Genomic DNA, 20,770 nt, shown 5'->3' with positions numbered 1-20,770 from the left:
GTCAGGGTGCCATAATGAACCCTGACTCCATCCTCGCCGGAGGTGGTTTTCCCGGTGCTGGCTCTGCTTCCTCCTATGCAGGCCGGCGGCTGGGACCCCTGAGGTGCCAGGCCTGAGTCCCAGCCCTCCTCTAGGATTGGAAGACGAGAGAATGGCAAACATACTGACCTGCTGCTCCTGGCCAAACAACTGGGGGATCAGGGAGGCCTGTCCAAAAATCTGCAGGAAAGAGACGGGGAGGGTTACGGGGAGACCAAGGCTGGGGGCTGGGGTGGGGTATTCAGGCTTGGCTGGTAGAGAACTTGGGGCTGGTTGGTGTAACCTCCTCCTCAGGCTGGCTGAGGCCCAGCTGCTGGGACGTCTTGGCTTCCTCCAGGGATGGGAGGCTCAGTCCTTCTGGGGCTAGGCGTTGCTGAGGATTGTAATCTGCTGTTTGTAAGTCTTTCTCCTGGGCTGGTCCCTGGGACCATGGATGTTCTGTCTGCTGCCTCTCACCTGGGCAGGCAGCCACCCCCTACCCCAGGATCTACAGATTAGGGACAGAGCCCATAGGCTTCTCTTCCCTGGTCAGGGCCTGCACAGTCCAGTGCCTGGTGGGAGAGCGGCTTCTTCTGGTAGGAGCTGAGGCCTCAGAGACACAGCCAGAACTGGGCATCTCTGACTTTGGGGCCATATGTGTGGCTCAGGTCACTCAAACTTCTGAGGGTGAGGGTTTGGGGGTTCAGAGGAGCCTGGGCCAGGAGAGAGCTAGGGCTGGGGAGGTGTAGTGGGAGAGACCTGCTGGGGTCCCCAGCCTGATTCCATATACCTTTTTGTGTAGCCAAAGGACAAAAGTGTTCCAGGTGCCAGGGCCAGGCAGGGGATGGAGATGGTGCATGTGAGAGAGACAGACAGACCCAGAGAGAAACATGGAGATAAGACACACTGGAGAGAATCAGAGAAAAATGTGAATGAGAGGAGAGAAAAACAGACAGGAAGACTGAGGGATGAGAGAACAGGCAGGATGGGAGAGACGGCGAGGGAAGTCGTCCATTCAGCCAACATCTACATGCCCTGTGCCATGTGCTGGGGATGTTGTGGGGAAAAGACAGCAGGGTCCCTGCCTGCAGGGGGCTCCCAGTCTTAAGAGTAGACACACATCAAGTACATAAGCAAACAAATATAATTCCAGAGAGTGATAATTGCTGTCAAGAAAATTAAGCAGGGTAAGGGAACAGGGCCCTGGGGAGCCCCTGAGACGAGCCATAGGGCAGGCCCCTCCGAGCTGACATTTGAGCCAAGACTGGAAACACAGAGAAGAGCCAGCTGTGCAAAGATTTGAGAGAAGAATGCTCTCGGAAGAGGGAGGAGCAAATGCTGGGAGCCTGGGGCAGGAATAAGGTGTGTGGAGAGCAAAAGGAGGCCAGTGTGGCTGGAGTAAGTCAGAGATCACATCTGAGAGGGAGGTGGGGCCTCACAGGGCTGACTTTCACCAGGTGAGGCGGGAGCCATGGAGGGTTAGGCGCAGGGGTGTGACAGGACCTGACTTACATCTTTTACAAGCTCCCTCTGGCCTGAGAATAGCCTGGAGGTGGCAGGCCTGGAGGCCAGTACAACTGTTCAGGTGAGACCATGGGGCCTGGATGGCAGGGGCAGAGGGTCCCCTGGCTGGGGGGGGGGGGGGGCTCTACCTCTCCCCATGTCTGAGGTCAGTCTCCTTGTGTGAGAATGACAGTGCTGAGGGCAGGGGGCTGGGGAGGGCATGGCCAGGCCAGGAATAGTGGTGAGGTGAGGAGCTGGGATCCAAAAGCCTTCCAGTTCTAAGCAGTCTCTTAGCCAGGGCCATGGGGCTGCACACAGGGGGACCTGGGGCCTGTGCCCACCCAGAGAGGAGGCTGGGACTGCACCTGGCTGCCTCCACTGCCTCACTGTGCTACTACTGGCAAGTGTCTGCCTTCTCTGGGCCTCATCTCCTCATCCACACCATGGGGGAGCCCTCAAGCCTTGGCTGGTCCTCCCTTTGCACACGGTAGCGCCTGAGGATCCCTGCCCAGCTTTGCCTCCTCCTAGCTGTGTGGCCTCCCCTAGCTGAGCCTCAGTTTCCTCATCTGTGAAATGGTGGTAAGGATGATAAGGCCCCACTGGGGGTGGCTGTGAGGGTTCAAGGACCTGATGGCTGAGAGAAAAGTACAGCACAGTGTGCTTACTGCTATTAATGGCAGTAAGCTGGCTGGGCCATGGAAGTCCAACTTTCCACTGAATAGGTGAGACATGGAGGTCCAGAGTGGATAAGCAACTTGCCTGAGGTCACACAGCAAAATGACAACAATCACCATCAAGGTAGCTACCCTTTGCTGAGCACATTATGTTTATTATCTCATTGACTCCTCACAACTCTTTGAAATAGGAATGATCACCCTCCTATGATAAATCAGGAAACTGAGGCTCAGGGAGGCAGTGACTTGTCCTGTGTTCACACTGTCAGTGACAAGACTGGGACTCAAACCCAGGCCTCCAGCTCCCTCTCCTCAGGGCTCCTGGGCCTACAGCAGTGGTGTGGCCCCTCCTTCAGGGCCTATAGCTTAGGCCCTGTGACTGCTCTCCAGTCACAGGACAGTCAGTAGGTTAGAGACGCACACAAGGCAGCTTCAGGAACAAAGACCAAACAGAAGCACTGGTAGACATTTGGGGACCATTCAACAGAGGCTGGGCCTGGATGTCTGTCTTCCTGGATGGGAGTCAGGGCTCTCCCAAGCCCACTGAACAACTGGCTGCCCACCATCCTCACCTGGCTGATGCAGCTGGAGTCGTTGAGGCTGTCGCTGACCGGGTTGTAGTCCTCCTCCCAGCTTGGACACTTGGAGGGCAGCAGCATGTCCACTGAATCTAGGCGGTCCAGACTCCTGGTGGGGGAGGAGCAGACCGGGCTCAGCCCACCCACTACTGAGCCTGGGAAACTGAGGCCCCAAGGTGGAAAAGCTGGTGAAGGTCATCCAGTGGTAGAGGGAAAAATGGAAGCCACTGCCAGCCCAGGTCATGTGGGGAGTGGTGAACAAGGAGAGAGTTCCCAGCTTTTGGAGGCTTTGTGAGCCTGGAGAGTGCAGGCAGCCCTCACCTGCCATGTCCACTGCAGCCACGAGGTGGCAGCACAAGCTTGCATTTGATTGTTTCAAACTCAAGGTGTTCCATACCAGATCAATTTTATAGCTCCCTCCTCTGCAGGCCTAGGGCAATTCCAAGGGGTGGACAGAGGAGGTAGATAAAGGCCCACAGCCTTGACTCCGGCCAAAGCTGCCCAAAGGTCATAAGTTTTGATACAATGTCCAGGTGGTCTCCACCAGGCCCCTGAAGATTCACCACTTCTCCCCATGGCCCTGGCTCTTCAATCTTTCTCACATCTACCCCACCCTGGGCCTCCCCCGCCACTGCTCAGGAAATAAGGTCCAAGCAGTCAACAACTCAGGCCCTCAACACAGACGAACTTGGATTAGAATTTAGCTTCCTCACTGGGTCATCCTAGGCAAGGAGTCACCCCTTAAGTCTCAGTTTCCTCACCTATAAAGTGGGGATGACACTGTGACTGCCTGGTGGGGCTGTGAGGAGTGATGCAGATTAAAGGGCACTGGGGCAGGCATAGAGCCCAGAATGCAGCAAGTACAACAGATGGCGCCCGTTACTATTCCAACAGGCAGACCTCATTTTATTGTGCTTCACTTTACTGTGTTCTGCAGATACATTTTTTTAAAACACAAATCGAAGGTTTGTGGTAACCCTGTGTTATCAGGTGATGACTAGTATTTTTTAGCAATAAAGCATTTTAACACTAAAGTATTTACTTTTTTAAGACCTAATGCTATTGCACACTTAATTGAACTACAGTGGAAGCATACATTTTATATGCACTGGGAAACAAAAGTTCACGTGACTTGCTTTATTGCGATATCCACTTTATTGCAGTGGTCCCAGGTATGTCTGTACTAGTATTATCAATTCCCTCTCATTCAAGGCCTGTGCCCTGGTCCTGCCCACCTCTCCCACCTCCATGCCCACTGGTCATTCATAGAATTGTCGGATCTCAGAACTAGCAGGGTCTTTTAGAGATCATCCAGCTCAGCTCCCCTTCACTTAAAGATGGGGAAACTGAGGCTCAGAGAGGGTGAGACCTAGGAATGGCCAGCAGTGCTCTGAATTCCCCCCTGGAGGCCATCCCCTGCCTTCTGTCCCAGTCAATGAGACTGCCAGCTTCTCCAAGTGCATTGCCCTTCTCTGCTTCAGTGCTACTGTCACCTGCCCTGCTCTCTTCCCTCTGCTGCCGTTCTCCCAGGCTACCTCCTCCAGGAGGCCTTGGCTCCTGCCCCCAGGAGTTGAAGAACTAGAACTAAGCTTGTTTCATTTAACTCTTTCTGGTCTTTTGTTTGTTTCTGACTTGCTTTTGATTCTCTTCCTCAGTGGATTCTGAACCCCCTATACCAAGATTCATCTGTTTCATACTCATTCTTTTCGGTTCAAATCCCCAGGGTGACTTCTGCTTATGAAAGGCTCACTACTCTCTCTTAACAGGTTAATTGTTGCTTTCTGTGTGCACACATTTCATTTGTTCACATTTTCACTAACTCTTTCAAGTTTTAAAGCAACAACGGTGCTCCATTGATGAAATTCCAGGCAAGGTGATGGGCCAGGTGAAGGCTCGCTATCTCCTTTTGACTTCTAGATTCCCCCTCATCCCCAGTCTTGGAGTGCAACACAGGGATCAATTACAGGGGCACTGATAGAGGGGGCTCTGGCCTTCCCTAAACAGTGCTGGCACAAGGGGTAGGCTCACTAAGGGCAGGGTTCTCTTAACCTGAAGAAGAGGGTCTCCTGGGGGCAGTTCCCCTGTGGGACTGGAAATCAGCTGGGGATGTGGCTCCTATGGGCAGGGTGTACCTGGGCCAGTCACTCTAGAGAGTCTCCCCTTATGGTTTACCAAAGGGCTAATGGACTTAACTGTGGGGGACTTATGGGGTGGTTCAGCAAACGGCGGGGCTCTCTGGAGTCAACTCATCAAACTGCAAGGGCCAACCTAAGGACAAAGATCTCAGGAAGGGGGCTAACCTGAAGGCGGGTTCACTTCGTGGGCCTGGATCATTGTGGGCGCGGGTTCACCTGGGTCTGAGGCTAGAAGGCAGGATTCACCTGTGGGACTGGGCTCTCGGCCCCCAGAAGAGGAGGAAGGCGAGGTCCCTAGGGGCGGGGCATACCTGTGAAGGGTTCACCTAGAGGCCAAGGACTGCCTATGCGCAGGATTGTGTGTGTGGAAAGAGGCTTTCCCAGGGGAGAGCTCACACGCGGGCAGGGTCCCAGTGGGGCAGAGGGAGCCTGGGGGCGTGGCTCACTTTAAGGGAGCGGTCCATCTAGGGAGCAGAACTCACAAGTGGCCTGGGCTTCTGGTCCGGGGCTCCCAGGAGGCAGGACTCACTTCTGAGCAGAGACCTCCTGGGGCGGGACTTGGATTTCCGAGAGGCTCTTCTAGGGGCGGGGCTTCCTGGGGCAGGGCCGGCCTGTGGGCGGGACTCAAGGGGGCGGGACTGTGCGCTTACCTGCGAGGGTTGCTTTGCTCTCCCAGCGACTGCTGCGTGGCCCTCAGGTAGCTCTGGCGCCGCGCCGCTGTCTTCGGGGAGGGCTTAGGGCTGCCACCAGACTCGTCGCTGTCCTCGTCGCCCATGGCCTTGATGTAGCTGCCGCTGCGCATGCGCCGGCACGGAATGGGACCTTCCGCCGCGGCGTCCGCTTCGCGCGGGGACAGCAACGCGGTGCTCCACTCGCCGCCGCCGCCGGGCACCTGGGGATGTGTGGACAGACCTCAGCGTGGGTGGCGAGGGGTCAGCGCACACCCCCAGCGCGCTGCTGGCCGCCCAGTCCCCGGATCATCACCAGGGGAATGAGATGAGGGCTAGGCACCCCCATTTCCAGAATCTTGAAGTTCCCTCGCTCCCCACCTCGGAGAATTCGGCCTTGACCTCGGTGCTGAGTACTGACATTGAAGGCACCCAGCAGCAGGCCAGAGCCCGAGCTGGGAAGGATACCTGGGTTCCAGAGCTGGCTCTGCCACAGCTTCACTATGTGTCCTTAAGCAAGTCCTTGCCCTTCTCCGACCTCAGATTTCCCCATGGATCTCAGGCTGGGTGTGCCCCAGCAAAACTGCCCAGGTGGTCTGATCACAACCGTACTTCCACTGCAGCTACCCTTCTGAGCATCCACTGTGTTCCCATCACTTCCCCTGCTCTCTCAGTGGATGGCTTACGATCCCACTGCACAGGTGAGAACAGCAGGCCTGAGAGAGGCCCCCAGACCCAGTACCAAGACCCTGGCCCTAGGATGGCAAGGGAGGAGGAGTCAGGGGACCCTACCACATCCGTGTAGGGGGGAGGTCTTTGGGGCCAATCAACATTCCTTGTTCTGTAGGTGGGTACAGAGAGCAGAGGCGCTTTCCAAACTCAGGCAGCCAAGTGGTGAGCAGTAAAAAGGGCTCAATTTTCCCATCTGAACCCCAGGGGTCCCATCTAAGGAAAGGGGCTGTGATAAGGGTAAATGAGGTCACAGCTGTGAGGGCAGCCCTGGTTTCCATTGGTTACAGTGGCAGAAACCAACTGAGGGGACCTCCCCTGCCCTTCTGAGGCCAGGCTCTGCCAGCTGCTCCAAGCAGCACACACAGGCTACACCCTCGTTCCCCTGATACCCAGTGACATGTACACACAATTGATTTTCACCTCATGATAAAAGAGTACACACATCTCAGCACTCATATGTACTTAAACCCAAGCAGAGTGAACACGTGGTGCCATGTACACACACCTCAGAGAACAAGCGTATCTTTCCCACACACACCCCTCTCCCCAAGGACACACACCAGGAGCCACTTCATCATATGTGCGCCCTTCAATGAATGAGCAACGTGAACACAGAGCATACACACCTTCTCTGGTACACACTAGCCACCACTGCACCGTGGACACAGCTCAACATGTCATCGCCTCTCCATATCCCCATCTCAACCCATACAGAGTGCACACTCACTGGGTCTATATGTCACCATGGACGCTCAGGCACACACATTTCTCAGTGTACACAGCACAGCCTTTCTTTACCATGCCCACAAATGCACACTCCCCAAACCACCACACCTGCACAGAGACCACGTTCTTCTCAGTACTCTCATTGCCACTGGCTGATTTCTGGCTGATTCCCAGGATTCCCAGGGCAGGGGGCCCCGCCTGCAGCCTTCTCATTAACAACCTCCTCCCCAGCTGACTGCCCAGCCAGTCGCCAGGGCCTGCACATTCCACCCCAAGCCATTTGCTAGTCCATCCTTCCTACCTGCTCCGTCCCATGGGAAGGCAGCTTTGTATATCCCTGCTCAACACCTGTTGCCTCTCCAGTCCCTGCCCACCTACCTCCTGTCAAGAAAGCAGGCAGCACAACCCCAGGGCCTGCAGGGCCACCATTTCATGATGTTTCTGAAGTGTTTTCACATGATCAAACCATATCATTTGAAAAGGAGCTAGGTCACATGCCTCCCTCTCTGATGTTTCTAAACTAAGAGAGTAGACTGAGAGCTGCAAAGGCCTTCAATATGTAAAATACTGCCTAGATTTCATTTTCTTCCTATTGAAAAAAAAAATAGCCTTTCTCCTCACAGTCTCACTGTCTTTGGAATTTTATATAGAATGACAAGAACTCAGGGCTCTGTCAGACTTTGATGTTCATCCAGTTCAAAATGCATCTAATGTGTTCCCAAAGGCTGGCCAGGTCTGTGCTGGCACACGCCCCCAGGAGGAGGTGCTCAATACCCACTGAAGCAGCCCAGTCCATCTGCACATGAACTGAAATCTACTTCCTGTAATTTTCTTCACCCACAGCTTGGGCTCCGCCCCTCCAGGAGTCACCCGTCCTGCCCTTGAGAGACACAGGGGATATGTAGCAGCAGAGATGTCTCTGAGCCTACTGTCACTTCCCAGGAATGTGGCTTTGATGTCTCAATAAACATTAATGTTTGAAAGAAAAAAGCTAGTCCCCCAAATTGGTTGGGGCATCTGGGCTCCTGCAGCCCCCTGTACTCAGCTCCATCACATTCTGCTCACACTGCCTGGATTGTCTGTTCATGTGTCTTTTTCTCCCAGCATCCCGATAATCGGGGCTATGGCTTATTTATTTCTCACTCTGTTCATTTAAGTGTCCATCTGTTCATCTACCCCCTCCCCTCTCATGTTTCTTGAGCACTTCCTCTATGCCAGACCCTGACTTGGGTCCTGGGGACACAGAGCTGCATATGACTCCTGTCCTCAAGAAGCCCCCAGTCTGGTGGCTATCAGGCAGGAGCCTGGCAATCAGAATGCCATGTATTGGTCCTAGGAGGAGAGAGATGGCACAGCTTCCAAGATTTTTCTTTCAAAGGGCAAGGACATGTTTTAGTCCCTACTCAGGGACTGGTCTCAGAAGGGTCTCAGGGCTGGTCTCAGAAGGGTCCCAATCAGTATCTGCTGAGTGCATGACCAGTGGAAGGAATCCTTTCATTAGCAAGATACCACCAGCTACCCATTTCACAGGTGAGCAAACAGAGGCCTGAGTGAAACAACTTTCCAAGTCAATCTGTGGTACAGCTGGGTCTCAAAACTGGCAACTTGCCCACAACCCCTCACTCTACCCTGACCCTGACCGGGACCCACCTGCAGATAATGGTAGGCTAAACCTTGGTGGCAGGATTTGGACTTCAGCAGACTCTTATCCAAGGTGGCTGAGGTCTTCTGGCAGACCTCGTGGGCGTGGCTGAGGGTCAGAGTGGACCAGGAGCCCCGCTTGACATAGTTGGTGTCAGTGCCCACCCCAAGGCTGGGGCAGGTGGCCGGGGGTGCAGGCGGCGGTGGCGGGGCGGTCAGCTCAGTGGTGTTGTTCTTGGCGGCTTTCAGCATGTGCCCACTGATGGTGTTGTAGGCGTGCATGAAGTAGCGTGGCTGGGTGCGTTCCGCCTGGCGGCCTAGTGTCATCAGGCCAGAGGCTGGGCCACTGCTGCGGAAGGCGCCACCCTCACCATCCAAGTTGTCATCGGAGCTCCACCAGCCTGAGATGTTGGAGCGGCTACGCCGTTTGGGCTCCCCAGCCTTGGCCCGTTCCTTGCTCTTGGCCCTCCGGCCCTTGCCGTCCTCCATGCCGCCTTTCTTGCCGCCATTGCCACCAATCTTGCCTGCTGTGCCCTCCAGTGAGGGCGCCTTGGTGAAGAAGAGCCGCTGGACTGAGTGGACCAGGTGGCGGATGCGGCCAGGACTCTCACCACGGGCCTTGGCCTCCCCACGGGGAAACTGGAGTGTGCTGAAGCCGTCGCGGTGGATGGGCAGCTGCTTTTCAAACTGGTCCAGGAGGTTGGCAGGCAGCCGATTGATCTTGGTGGCCTGGGCATGGCTGGGGAAGGGGCTCTCCTCTGGCACCTCGAAGTGGGAGTTGTAGTGGATGCGGGGGAAGGTGCTGCTCGGTGGCGGCAGCTGGTTGTTGAGTGGGAAGAGACCATCCCCTGGCAGAGCATTCTGCCCAGGGAAGCGAGCCTCGCGGGCAAAGGCCTCCGTGGGCGATAGCAGGTAGGGGTTGCGGTCAGGCCCTGTGAACAGGGGCTCGTGTGGTGGGTCCAGGCTGTCGGAGAGGTGGCGGGGGCGACTGTCACCTAGGCCTTTCATGATCCTGGCCCTTGGGGCAGGGGCCGTTGCCCTAGCGGGGTGCCCGGGTCGCCTCTCCCGGGCAGCAGCTAACCTGGGGAGAGAAGACAGAGAGGGGTCAGCTGGACGCAAAGGGGTAGGATGCCAGGAAGGTCATCCAAACCCCCTCAGATCTCAAGGTTGGGAAGACTCCCAAAGACTCCTGGTTTGCACTTAACATCGGGGGGCCAAGGTCATGAGTACAAATGGAGGCCCACATATCATATGGATAAAAAAAAGCTACATCTCAGGTTCTCAAACTGTTAAACAAAATACTCTCCTACCTTGACAAATATATTTGCACAGTAACCTGCAAAGCCGAGTTCAAACTCAGACTTCTTGGTCTCCTCGGAATTCCATGGCGGCACATGGTGGCCACCGTCTCCCATCCCTGACTCTGTTCCTTGCCACAAGGGGCCCCACACATGCGTGCACCCCAAGCTCACTCCACATGTCCCCAAAACAGCCACCTCTTGGGCCTAGGGCTGTCCTCCTGGCAGTGTTGGCCTCCCATAGGAAGATCTGTGCTGGCCCTAGGAGCAGGCCTGGGGTCTTTGGGGCAGGGAATTCCAGACTGGGGTCTGCCCAGTATCCAGAGTGTGGTTGAAAGAGGGTATGTAGGCTCTAGGTGGGCATGTTCACTTGGCCCCTGAGCATTCCTTGTCTCATGGGGAAGAACATGGTTGAAAGAGAGCCAGAGAGGCCTTCCAAAGAGTGGAGCCCAGGGCCAGGGCCCCTCTTACTCACATCTGAGGGCAGTACTGTCCAACTCTATTTTAGGAGAAGGTCCTTACATCAAATGTAAACACTCCGTAAAAACCCACTCCATCCTCAACAAATGCCTACAGAGTGACCCCTGGGCTAAAAGCTGGGCCCTGCAGACATCAGAGAGGCCAACAAGCCCATCAGACCATTATTTCCAACTGGGATGAATCAGTGACACCCGGCCCAGAACAGAGTTCTCAGCAAGTCGATAGCAGGAGCATGTCCTCAGGCCAGGGTGACAGGGCAAAGCCTCAGGAGAGGATGGCAGGGAGGTGGAACCACAGTGCCATAGTTTCTCTACTGTAAAATGAGGCAATTGGACTAGTTGGGTCTTCCAGCCAGGACTATCCTGGAAATACCAGCCTCAAACTTAGGCAAGTCCCTTTCCTTTCTGGGCCTTAGTCTTCCCATCTGTACTACGGAGCAGAGAGGAGGGCAGGGAGGTTTCTTAGCCCTGGACCCCACCAGTCCTGCTTCGAGGAGTCCCCAGGCTTGGTCTGGCCTGTGTGCCTGGTGTACTAAGGATCTACAAGGAGTTGGTGTGGCTAGAACAGAACAGGTGAGGCCATGGACACTGGGGACAGGAAGTGTCTCAGAGGGGCTGGGCCAGCACAGACAGTCTCTGGCAGAAGCCAAGTGTGGTAGGCAGGATGACAGCCCCAAAGAAGCCCAGTCTAATCCCCTGAACCTGTGATTATGACACTTTACATGTTAAAAGGGATTTTGCAGATATGGTTAAGGATCTTGAGATGGGAAGATTATTCTGGATTATCTTGGGAGGCACAACCTAATCACATGGGTCCTTGTGAGAGGGAGGCACGAGGGTCAGTCAGAGGGGGAGATATGATGACGGAAGCCGAGGGCAGAGTGACTCAGGGTCACAAGATGAGGAATGCAGGCAGCGTTTAGAAGCTGGAAGAGGGAAGGGGTCAGATTGCCCACTAGAGCCTCCAGAAAGAACGTAGCTCTGCGACCTGTTTCAGACTTCTGACCTCTAGAACTATAGGGTAATAAATCTGTGTTGCTTTACGCCACTAAGTTTGTGGTAATGTGTTACAGCAGAAATAGGAAACTAATACACCAAGCATGAGTTCAGGGGTCCAAGACACCCTCCCATCCCTCAGGGGCCAGACCCCACTAAACACTGCATGAAAAACAGTGGCCTAGGTGAAATCCCTGTCTTATAGATGGGGAAACGGAGGCCCTCAGAGGAGAAGAACTTTCCTAAGATGACAAAGTGGGTCCCATAGTGAGGCAGGGCTGAGACCCACAGCTCTTCCTATTCCTCTGCACAGCTGCCTTGCAACGGTCACCCTGAACTTGCTGGCAGCAAGACCCTGAAGGAGCTGAGAATTACTTTTTTGAGCCTAGCCATTTTCATGACCAGCAGTGCCCCCAAGCCTTCCTGAGCCCCGAGTCTTTGGCAGAATCCACTGGCTTAAATTCTCCCCCTTCTCTGCCTCTAGGAGCCTGATGGACCCCACTCCTGGAGTCCAGAGCACTTTCTTGATGGTCTTTGTGGCTGAATGGCCTCCTCAGAAGCATCTCTGCTTCCACCAGGAGACTTGTCAGAGCATTTATCTCCTGCCTGGAAAGGAAGTCGGCTGACTCACATCTTCATCTTCATTATACCACATCTTCACAACAGCCACAGCGGGTGGGGGACCATTGTCTCCATTTTACATATGAGGAAACTGAGGCTGTGGTAGGCAGTTCTAGCCAAGGAGAAATAGGTAACTCAGACTTTAGCCACACCATCAGTGTCCCAGACAGTCAAGTATCCCCCTCCACTCTAGCCAGCAGCAGCTCCATCTGGGCAAACATCTTCTTGAAGACAATTTCAGGCAAATGCAAAACTGCCTCCTTATCCTTCCTGCTCCCAGTCTTTTCTTGGCCTCCTTGCATCCCCTTAGGCTGTAGTGATCCCTGGGCTCAGGGGCCAGACTCCTTGGCTCTCCGCTGGAGAACTATATGTGAAGTAATATGTGTTTGATGCCCATTCAAGGCCAATGATACCGAAAACTAGAAGAGTTTGTGAACACAGTCCGCTGGCTCACTGGCTCAACAGAATACTGATTCCCTACAAATGCCAGAGGTAGAGAGGGCTGGTCACCAGGAATGGAGGCCAGCTGCCCCAGAAGTGCACATTGCACTCTACACTCATTCTTCCCAGCCCAGGGCATCTTCTCCAGCCTTTCCAGGGAGAAGCTCGCTTCAATTTCACATCACAGGTATTCCTGACCCCAAGAATCCAGGGTTGCCCCAGGAGGAGAGAGGGGGGACTTGGACCCAAGGCCTGGCCAATTATAGCCCTGCATCTCAAAGTACTGATTGGCTTAAAGATGGAAACAGGATCCTTGCTAGCCAGTGAGAGCTGGCCCTGGGATTATGGCTAAACTCTTGGGAAAGAGGCACCCTTCCTTCTGTTAGGGCTGCTGTCTTGGGTGGAGTGTCAGCCTGGAGTCCTCCATCAAGATCTTGCCTGACGTCTCAGATACGAGAATCAAGAGACTTTTTGCTTAAGTCTGGGTTGGGTTTCTGTATCTTTCAACAAGAGCCTGATATTGACCTCATGTGCAACTGGTCACTACAGCAGTGGCTGTGGGTACACAACCCATATCTCTTATGGCCTTATCACTGTGGGGCCCAAAAGGCTGACTTTCAACTGTCAGCATCTGCATCCCTGCCGGAGTTGTGGGGAAGGGCTTTCTCTAGCAGCTGGAGCCTGCTCTGCTCACATGTGGCTGGCAGGAGCTGCCAGAGAATTAACAACTCCATCACACCATGCCTTCAGGCTGCGGCCTCAGCACCCCTTCAGGACTGAGGCATTCACTACTCGAGCTGCCAAGGGCACTGGCTGCTGACAGGTCACAGCCAGGTACCTTTTAGGACATGCTCTCAGCCAAAGGGAGATGCCTCATCCAAGGTTACACTCCTTCCCCAGGGGCAGCCTGTGTCCAGCAGCTGATCGATGTGCTGCACCAAGGTCTGGCCCCCTTGCTCAATTCAGAACAAATGGGCCATCCCAGCTCCTGAGCTCCCCATGGGACTAGCTGAGGCCTTTGTTGTAACTGCATCTCTCTATTCAGCTCCTCCCTCTGCCAAATCCTGTGCCCCTCACCTGTCACAGGTGTTGCCAAGAGACTTCCCATGCAAGCCTCAGAGTCTGCTTACTGGGGAACTTGGCCCTAAGACAGGGCGTAACTGGGTTCTTCTTCTTTTTCTCTTTACCGCAGGACATTTGGTGATTTAATCACTTCTCCCAAGCCTCAGTTTCCTCTTGTGTAACATGGGTAGGAGGATCTTTACTTTTCAAGATTACGATGAGGATTAATTGTAATGTCATATAGAAAGCCTCTAGGTGCTTGATAAATATCAGTCATGCTCTCTGCCTCACCTCATTGTGCTTTTTGGGGACAAGCCAAGGCTTTCAGTGTAGGCTGCTACCTAGCTTAGTAGAAAGTGCAGGCAGCTGCACCCAGATTCAAATCCTGGCTCTCCTCTTTACTTGCTGTGACCTTGGACTGGTCCCTCTCTCTGGTCCCTCTCAGCTTCCACCTCTAGGTGGTAGAGGGTTTTAGCAAGGGTGGTCTGGGCATCGGGTCACACTAATTCCCTCTGAGTTCTCTTGGTCTGGATTCCTGGAATACTGGGTGTCAACCCCTCAGTCACCCAACACCCAGGGGTGGTTGGAGCCTCACCTTAGGGAAGTCTTAAAATAGGCAGGCCTCAGCCTTGCAGGGGAAGCAGCTGGCTGCCTTGCGCTGCCTTTGTCTCTGAGCTATACTTAGGCCCATCCGGGTGCCCATAATTACCTCTCATTAATATAAGCCTCATTGCCCTCATGGAAACGTGGAGGAACCAGCAGAGCTGCTGCCTCCCTGGGAGCCCTCCCTGCTCCATGGTGCCTGTGCGCCTGCAGCCGCTACCCCCATCTGCTCAGAGTGGGGCCTCCCTGCTCTACCCCAGCTCATCCTGGAGCCAGAGTCGGCCAGTTAGCATGGGAGACCTAATTAGGGACCAGACCAAGAGCAGAACCCAGAATGGTCCTTCCTGAAGCAACACTCACCTGAGTTATTTCTCTAATCCAGAACTTTCTCTGGATCCTCTTCCCTTCTCATTCCAAACTCCTCAGTATGGCAGTCAAGACCCTTGCTGATCTAACCCCAAACCTTTTTTCAGATATTAGCAATCCCATTTCCCTTCTTCATGGTCCCTCCCTTTAACCAGCCCAGGTCCCTTACTATTTTCTACCTATATCTTCTGAATTTGGCGCTACCTGAAAGGCTGGTTTTGTCTAAGCTCTCATTAACAGAGATAGAAAGTCTAAATGAGTGGAGGGGATAGTCTGCTCAATGCTGAGCCCTGTTATTAAGAGAGAGACAGACAGCTCCAGTGAGATTTGGAAGAATGAGTTGAGAGAGGAAAGGCTGGAAATAATGTAAGTGGAATGGCTGAGCATTCTGTGGATATTCACAGAAGTCCACAGAGGATGCAGCCACTGTCTTAGGCCTCTGAAGGGATGACGTGTGGAACAGGAAGGATGGGCTCTATGGGGCCTCCAGGGGTAGGGGTGGAGGTAGAGAGAGGCAGGCTGTGTTACCCTGTGACTTCATCTCTGGGTACCCCTCCCAACCTGCTCTGACATCTCTTGCCACACCTGCTCTATCTCTTGCTGGCTTCCCCCACTCTGAATTCTAAATGCTAGAGGACCTGGGTGCTCTCTGCTTTCCTCCACACTCCCTCTCCTGCTGATCTCATCCAGACTAGTGGCTTTAAACACCACCTATATCTGACAACTCCTAAATTTACATCTTCCACCCAGTCTCTCTCTCAAACACCAGACTCATACCTGTAACTGCCTCCTTGACATCTCACCCTGGATGTCTGACAGGTCCAAAATCAAATGCCTGATCTCCCACCCACCCTGACCCATTCCTCCCACAGTCTGCCCCAGTTCAGCTCATGACAACTCCATCCTTCTGCTTGCTCAGGTCAGAAATCTTAGAATCATCCTTGACACCTCTTTCTTTCTCTCACCCCGCCTCATCTTATTCAACAGCAAATCCTTCAAAAACAAATCCACCTTCAAGATATCCCAGGACCCTACCACTTCTCCCATCTCCACAGTCCTGCCCGGGGCCAGGCCCCCATTGTCTCTCACCTAGATGAGTTAAACTCCCACGGCCCTTAGACTCAAAGCCAATCTTCTTACTCTTCGTACTTCTTACTTTCCCGACCTCATTTCCTGCCCCTACTCCCTTGGGCTTCCATTCTGTTCCTTCAACACAAATCGTTAACTCCCATCTTGGGGCTTTTGCCCTTAATGGTGCATCTGCCTGAAATGCTTGGCACCCCTTGACAATGTAACTACACCTTCATTCAGATCTCAGCCCCCAGGCTACCTCTGCAGAGAGGCTCGCCCTGCCTACTGTCCGAAGCAGCCCTTACCTGCCAAGCTTTTCTTCTGTATCACCCAGATTTATGTCCGATGGAGCCTGAAACAGCAGAGACAGGGTCTGTCTTTGTCGCTGCTGCTTCACTAGCACCCAGCACAGGGCCTGGACTCAGCAGAGACTCATAAAGCTTTTGCAAAATGAAAGAGTGGCAGAAGGTCTTGAAGGATGCCCAGAAATGATGCAGAAAGTGAGGCAGGGGAGAAGGGGTATAGCTCAGTGGTAGAGCGCATGTTTAGCATGCGCAAGGTCCTGGGTTCAATCCCTAGTATCTCCATTAAAAACAAACAAACAAACAAACCTAATTGCCTTCCCCTCCAAGAAAAAAAGTTTTAAAAAAAGAAAGTGAGGCAGCCACAGGATGGTAAGTTTTTAGCTCAAGCTAATCATAATGATCCTTTGTTGAGCACTTACTGTATACCAGGTGCTTCCTATTTGTGAGCTCATTTAATCCTCACTGCAGCTCTTCCTGGTGGGGCTGATGAGCCCTCTGTGGTAGCAAGCCTCCAACATGCACCCCCATGATCCCCACCTCCTGGTATTCACGTTCTTGGGTATAACCCACCCCAACACAAACAGGGGCCTGTATAGCCAATAGGATATCGTGGAAATGACCAGTGTGACCTCTGAGGTAGGTCAGAACAGATGTTGCAGCAACTACCTTGCTCTCTTGGTCACCAACCCTGGGGGAAGTCAGCTGCCATGTTGTGAGGACACTCAAGCAGCCCTGGAGAGATGTCCATGTGGGGAGAAACTGAGGAAGCCTGCCGACGGCCAGCACTCATTTACCAGCCTTATGAGTGAGCCACCTCGGAAGCAGGTCCTCCAGCCCCAGGTAGGACTTCGATGGCTGCAGTCCTGGCTGACAACTTGACTGCACTCTCATGAGAGACTTTGGGTCAGAACGGCCCACTGAGGCTATTACTGGGTTCCTGACTCTCAGAAAGTGTGTGAGATAATATATGGTTGTTGTTTTAAGCCACTGCCAAGTTTTAGAGAACAGCCGAGTTAGAGAAGAGCTCAGATGGCTAGAGTCACGTGCTCTGGGCCCCACAGCTGATAGGGATCGGAGCCTGGCGTGAATCAGCCTGACTCCTGAGCCCAAGCTCCACGGCCTTGCCCACCAGGCTGAGGTTCCAGGATCCTTCTCATCTATGACAGCTCCATTATCCTGATGGATTCAAGGTCCAAATTATTTCCAGCCTAAGTCTGTGTCTATAGCAACTGTTTGAAAAGCATGACATTCAATCAACTGGTTGTTTGTCAACAAGATAGCAGGCAACGGCTCCTGGATCAGGCCGCTCGGGACATGTGGCCAACACCGTCCCCACCTTGGGCCCCCTCTGCTCAAAGCCTAATTCCTGTGCTGCCCATCCTGTTGGTGAACTCTGAACACAGGGCCTGGGATGTGGGTGCTGCAGCTCCTCTGAAGGAAGGGGTACAGGTTTGGGGCTGAGAGGCTCTGTCGGGACAGGGCTGCTTACCTTGCCTCTCTGAGACCACACCCCATTTGAACTTGCCTGTCCTCAGCAGGGGCTTTGGAGGTCACAGGCACATTCCCTACTCAGCTCTCATCTTTGTGTGGTAGACACAGAAAAGGTAGAAGGAAACAGACCTAGACCCTCAAAACAAAGAGACTACATGGGCAGAATCACAGAGTCATCCTTTAAAAAACCCAAATAGAATAAGATAGCTTCACTCAGTTCCTTAAACCCCTTCAAGGTCTCCCCTTGCCCTCAGGCAAAACTCGATCCTCCTCATCCTGACTCAGCCACACTGGCCTACACATTTGTCATGTCTCCAGCACCCCCAGCTCTTTCCTGCCACAGGGCCTTTACCCATGCTGTTCCCTCTGCCCGAACATCCTCTTAGTTCTTCACATATGCAGCTACTTCTGCTGATTTGAATTTTTGCTCAAACATCACCTTTCAAAGGCCTCCCCTGATCCCTGTCTCTAAGTCAGTTCCTCCATCCCATCCTCCTCCCTCTCTCTCTGGACTCTTCTTGATTTCCTTCAAAGCACTTATCAGGGCTTCTAGTTATCCTGCTTGGTTCTTTGTGTACTTGAATAATATCTGTCTCTCCATTCTCTGTGAGCTCTGAGAGTGGTTGGGGGGACCACGCCTGTTTCATTTGCAACCGTATCCCCAGTGCTAAGAACAGAGTCATCATATAGTATGTGTACAATAAGCAGTTGCTAAATGAATAAGGTAGTGGGATAGAGCCTCAGAAGGAGAGCAGCCGGAGAGAGCTGGAGCTGCCCAGTGGGAGAGAAGGGGGTTGATTGTTGGGCTGACCCATTCCCCTTTCTTGCTTCTTCTCCATGTCTGGGTCCCAGATGGCTGGTCTGGTGTTTCTGCTGCCCAGAACCTTCCTGAAAAATGCTCAGTCCCTAGCTTCTTTCCCTATTTAATATCCTTGAAGCTCAGAAGAGACATCTCCTTGCAGGCAAGGGTGAGGCCTTCATTGGGTTCCCCAGTAATGGGAGCCACCACCCTAAGGAATCACAGACAGTCCTGAGTGTTCCTCTGTATCAGAAGCAGAATCCCACAGAGCTGGCTCAAAAATATTTATGCATGAAGAGGATGACATACATCCTGATTTACTCGGATTCTTGCTGTTGTCCTGAATCCCTGATGGTTGGTCCCTATTTCATTCTCGTAAGTGTCATAGTTTAAATGATGAATCATATTCAAGGAGAAACATGGGGCTGCAGGCAAAGGAAGGGGTGTCTGTGGCTGAGATGGAGTAAATGAAGTCTAATCTGAGCTTCTGCCCCAAGTTCCAAAGCTAGGACCCCTTCAGTCCTAGGGGAATCAGGGTTACCCCACCCTCATCTAGGAAAATCCTGAGTTGGGGAGATAAAAGGGTGATGATCATGACTGCCCCCTCCCCTCCACTTCCAGGCCTCACAGAGAAGCTATCACCTGATACTGCAGGCTTCATTTCCCTGCTCCAGTCACTACCTGCAGTGGCCCTCGGGAGGACTGAGTATAGCCCCCCGCCGGCAGGCAGTGCAATATGGAGGCTGATAATGTGGGCTCTGGAAGCAGCCTTCTCAAGTTTGAATCCCGGTGCTTGAACTGGTTACTGACGCTCCCTGAGTCCAGTGTCCTCAAAGGGTTAATACAGTCAGATGGCTTGACACAGCACCTGGCATGCTGAGTGTCCTACAAGTATTCACTGCTGCTATCCTTATCAGCAAGACCCACCCACAGGCAGACAGGGCTGGACACCATCCCTATTTAGCTACTCAGAAGCTAGGAGAGGGAATGGGATTTGGCCTGGATCACAAAGCATGTTGGTGGCAGCTGTGACCTGAACACAGGCCTCTGGACTCCTAGGCCTCTGGGGCACTCTGGAAATCACAAACCAAAAAGAGCTGGGTCTGTTCTGGGCTGTGGGCACTTTCTGAGTGGCCCTCACCCTTCCTCATGTTTTCAGAGCCCAACTGTCTAGGCCAGCTCTAGACATTTAATTAAACTTAAATAGAATTAAATAAAAATGAAAATTCAATTTTTCAGTCTCACTAGCTACATTTCCACTGCCCAATGGCCACATTTGACTACTGGCTACTATATTCACACTGCAGATAGAGACCATTTCCATCAGCACAGGAAGCTGGGACAGCGCTGCCTAGAACTTGGCCACTGAAGGTGGTTGTTGCCCATGATGCTTACACGGGGCTGGAGCAGGGTAGGGATGGGATCTTGCCCTCTCAGCCTCATCCCCATAGAAGCCTTTCTAAAGCCTACTAATTGTGGAATGTTCAGCACTTAATCTGTCATATCTTGTCCAACCTCCTCAAGATACACTTTGCTGACAGGGGCTGGGACTTGCCTAAGGTCACATGGCAGAGGCTGAGAGGGGTTCGGGTCTCCTGCCCGTGTTTGCTGTGCCCCAGCACCCCACTGCTCAGGCTGGACACTCAGCAGTCAGCCCACACTTGGTGGAGATGCTGGTCAATAGAAATGTTTCTTTCTTTCTTTCTTTTTTTTTGGCAGATGAAAAAAAGCCAAAAATCACTCTGGGATGGATGGAGGGGACTGCTGGCGACAGCTAAAGAGTGGCACCCATCAGCACCACGGACAGCTCCCGGGTCACACTGGGACGACAATTTGGCTAACAAGGGGGCAAAGGCGGGGCTCATCTTCTCCCCTTCCCATTCCAGCAGGATCTGGAGGGACTTCAATAACCCCCTTGGCTGCCGTGTCAAAGCAGTATTTTTTGTTGTGCTCATGGGGCTGGGACCCTCAGTTCTGGCTGATTCACTATGGCCTCGGGAAAGTCACCTTCCCTGCCCCAACCCCATTTTCTAACTTGGAAAATGAAGATGATATACCCTTTGTGAAGGGCCAAATGGGACTAACTGAATAGAAGTGTCTGTCCACCAGGAGGTGCTGTGGGAGGAGGAGAACAGGTGCTGAATCCCACTGACTTGGGTTTGAACCTGGCTCCACCTCATCCCAGCAGTATGATTTCATGCAGGTCAGCTGGCCTCTTTAAGCCTCAATTTCTTCATCTGGGAAGTATGGATAAGATACTTCACTTGCTATGCAATGGAATATTATCCAGCCATAAAAGGAATGAAGTGCTGATATGTGCTCCAGCACGGATGAACCTTGAAAACATTACACTAGGTGAAAGGAGCCAGAAACAAAAGCCCACATATTATATGGCTCCACTTATACAAAATAGCCAGAAAAGGTAAATTAACAGAGACAGAGAGTAGATTAGTGGTTGCCAGGGGCTGGGAGGAGAGGGGAGTGAGGAGTGACTGTTACATGGGTACAAGATTTTTCTTAGAGGTGATGAATTTTAGAAACAGCTATTGGTGATGACTGTACA

At 53.0% G+C, this 20,770-nt stretch overlaps 1 protein-coding gene across 3 annotated transcripts in view; it reads right to left on the bottom strand.

The window, feature by feature from the left end:
* DLGAP4 (DLG associated protein 4) overlaps positions 1–20,770 on the bottom strand; it is a 176,064-nt gene that overhangs the window by 69,516 nt on the left and 85,778 nt on the right. For 2 of the 3 annotated variants that reach the window (XM_032462246.1, XM_032462243.1), the window contains exons 3-6: positions 8,685–9,756; positions 5,559–5,800; positions 2,768–2,882; positions 169–219 (exon numbers count right to left, since the gene is read on the bottom strand). In XM_032462246.1, the coding sequence (XP_032318137.1) occupies positions 169–219; positions 2,768–2,882; positions 5,559–5,800; positions 8,685–9,683 (1,407 nt within the window). In that variant the 5' untranslated portion in view covers positions 9,684–9,756. The remainder of the gene's footprint in view (positions 1–168; positions 220–2,767; positions 2,883–5,558; positions 5,801–8,684; positions 9,757–20,770) is intronic. The other variant, XM_032462244.1, reaches the window with a different exon arrangement.

The sequence above is a fragment of the Camelus ferus genome, chromosome 19 (genome assembly GCF_009834535.1).
Source record: "Camelus ferus isolate YT-003-E chromosome 19, BCGSAC_Cfer_1.0, whole genome shotgun sequence".
NCBI lineage: Eukaryota > Metazoa > Chordata > Mammalia > Artiodactyla > Camelidae > Camelus > Camelus ferus.
This window is presented reverse-complemented; position numbering and strand designations above follow the sequence as displayed.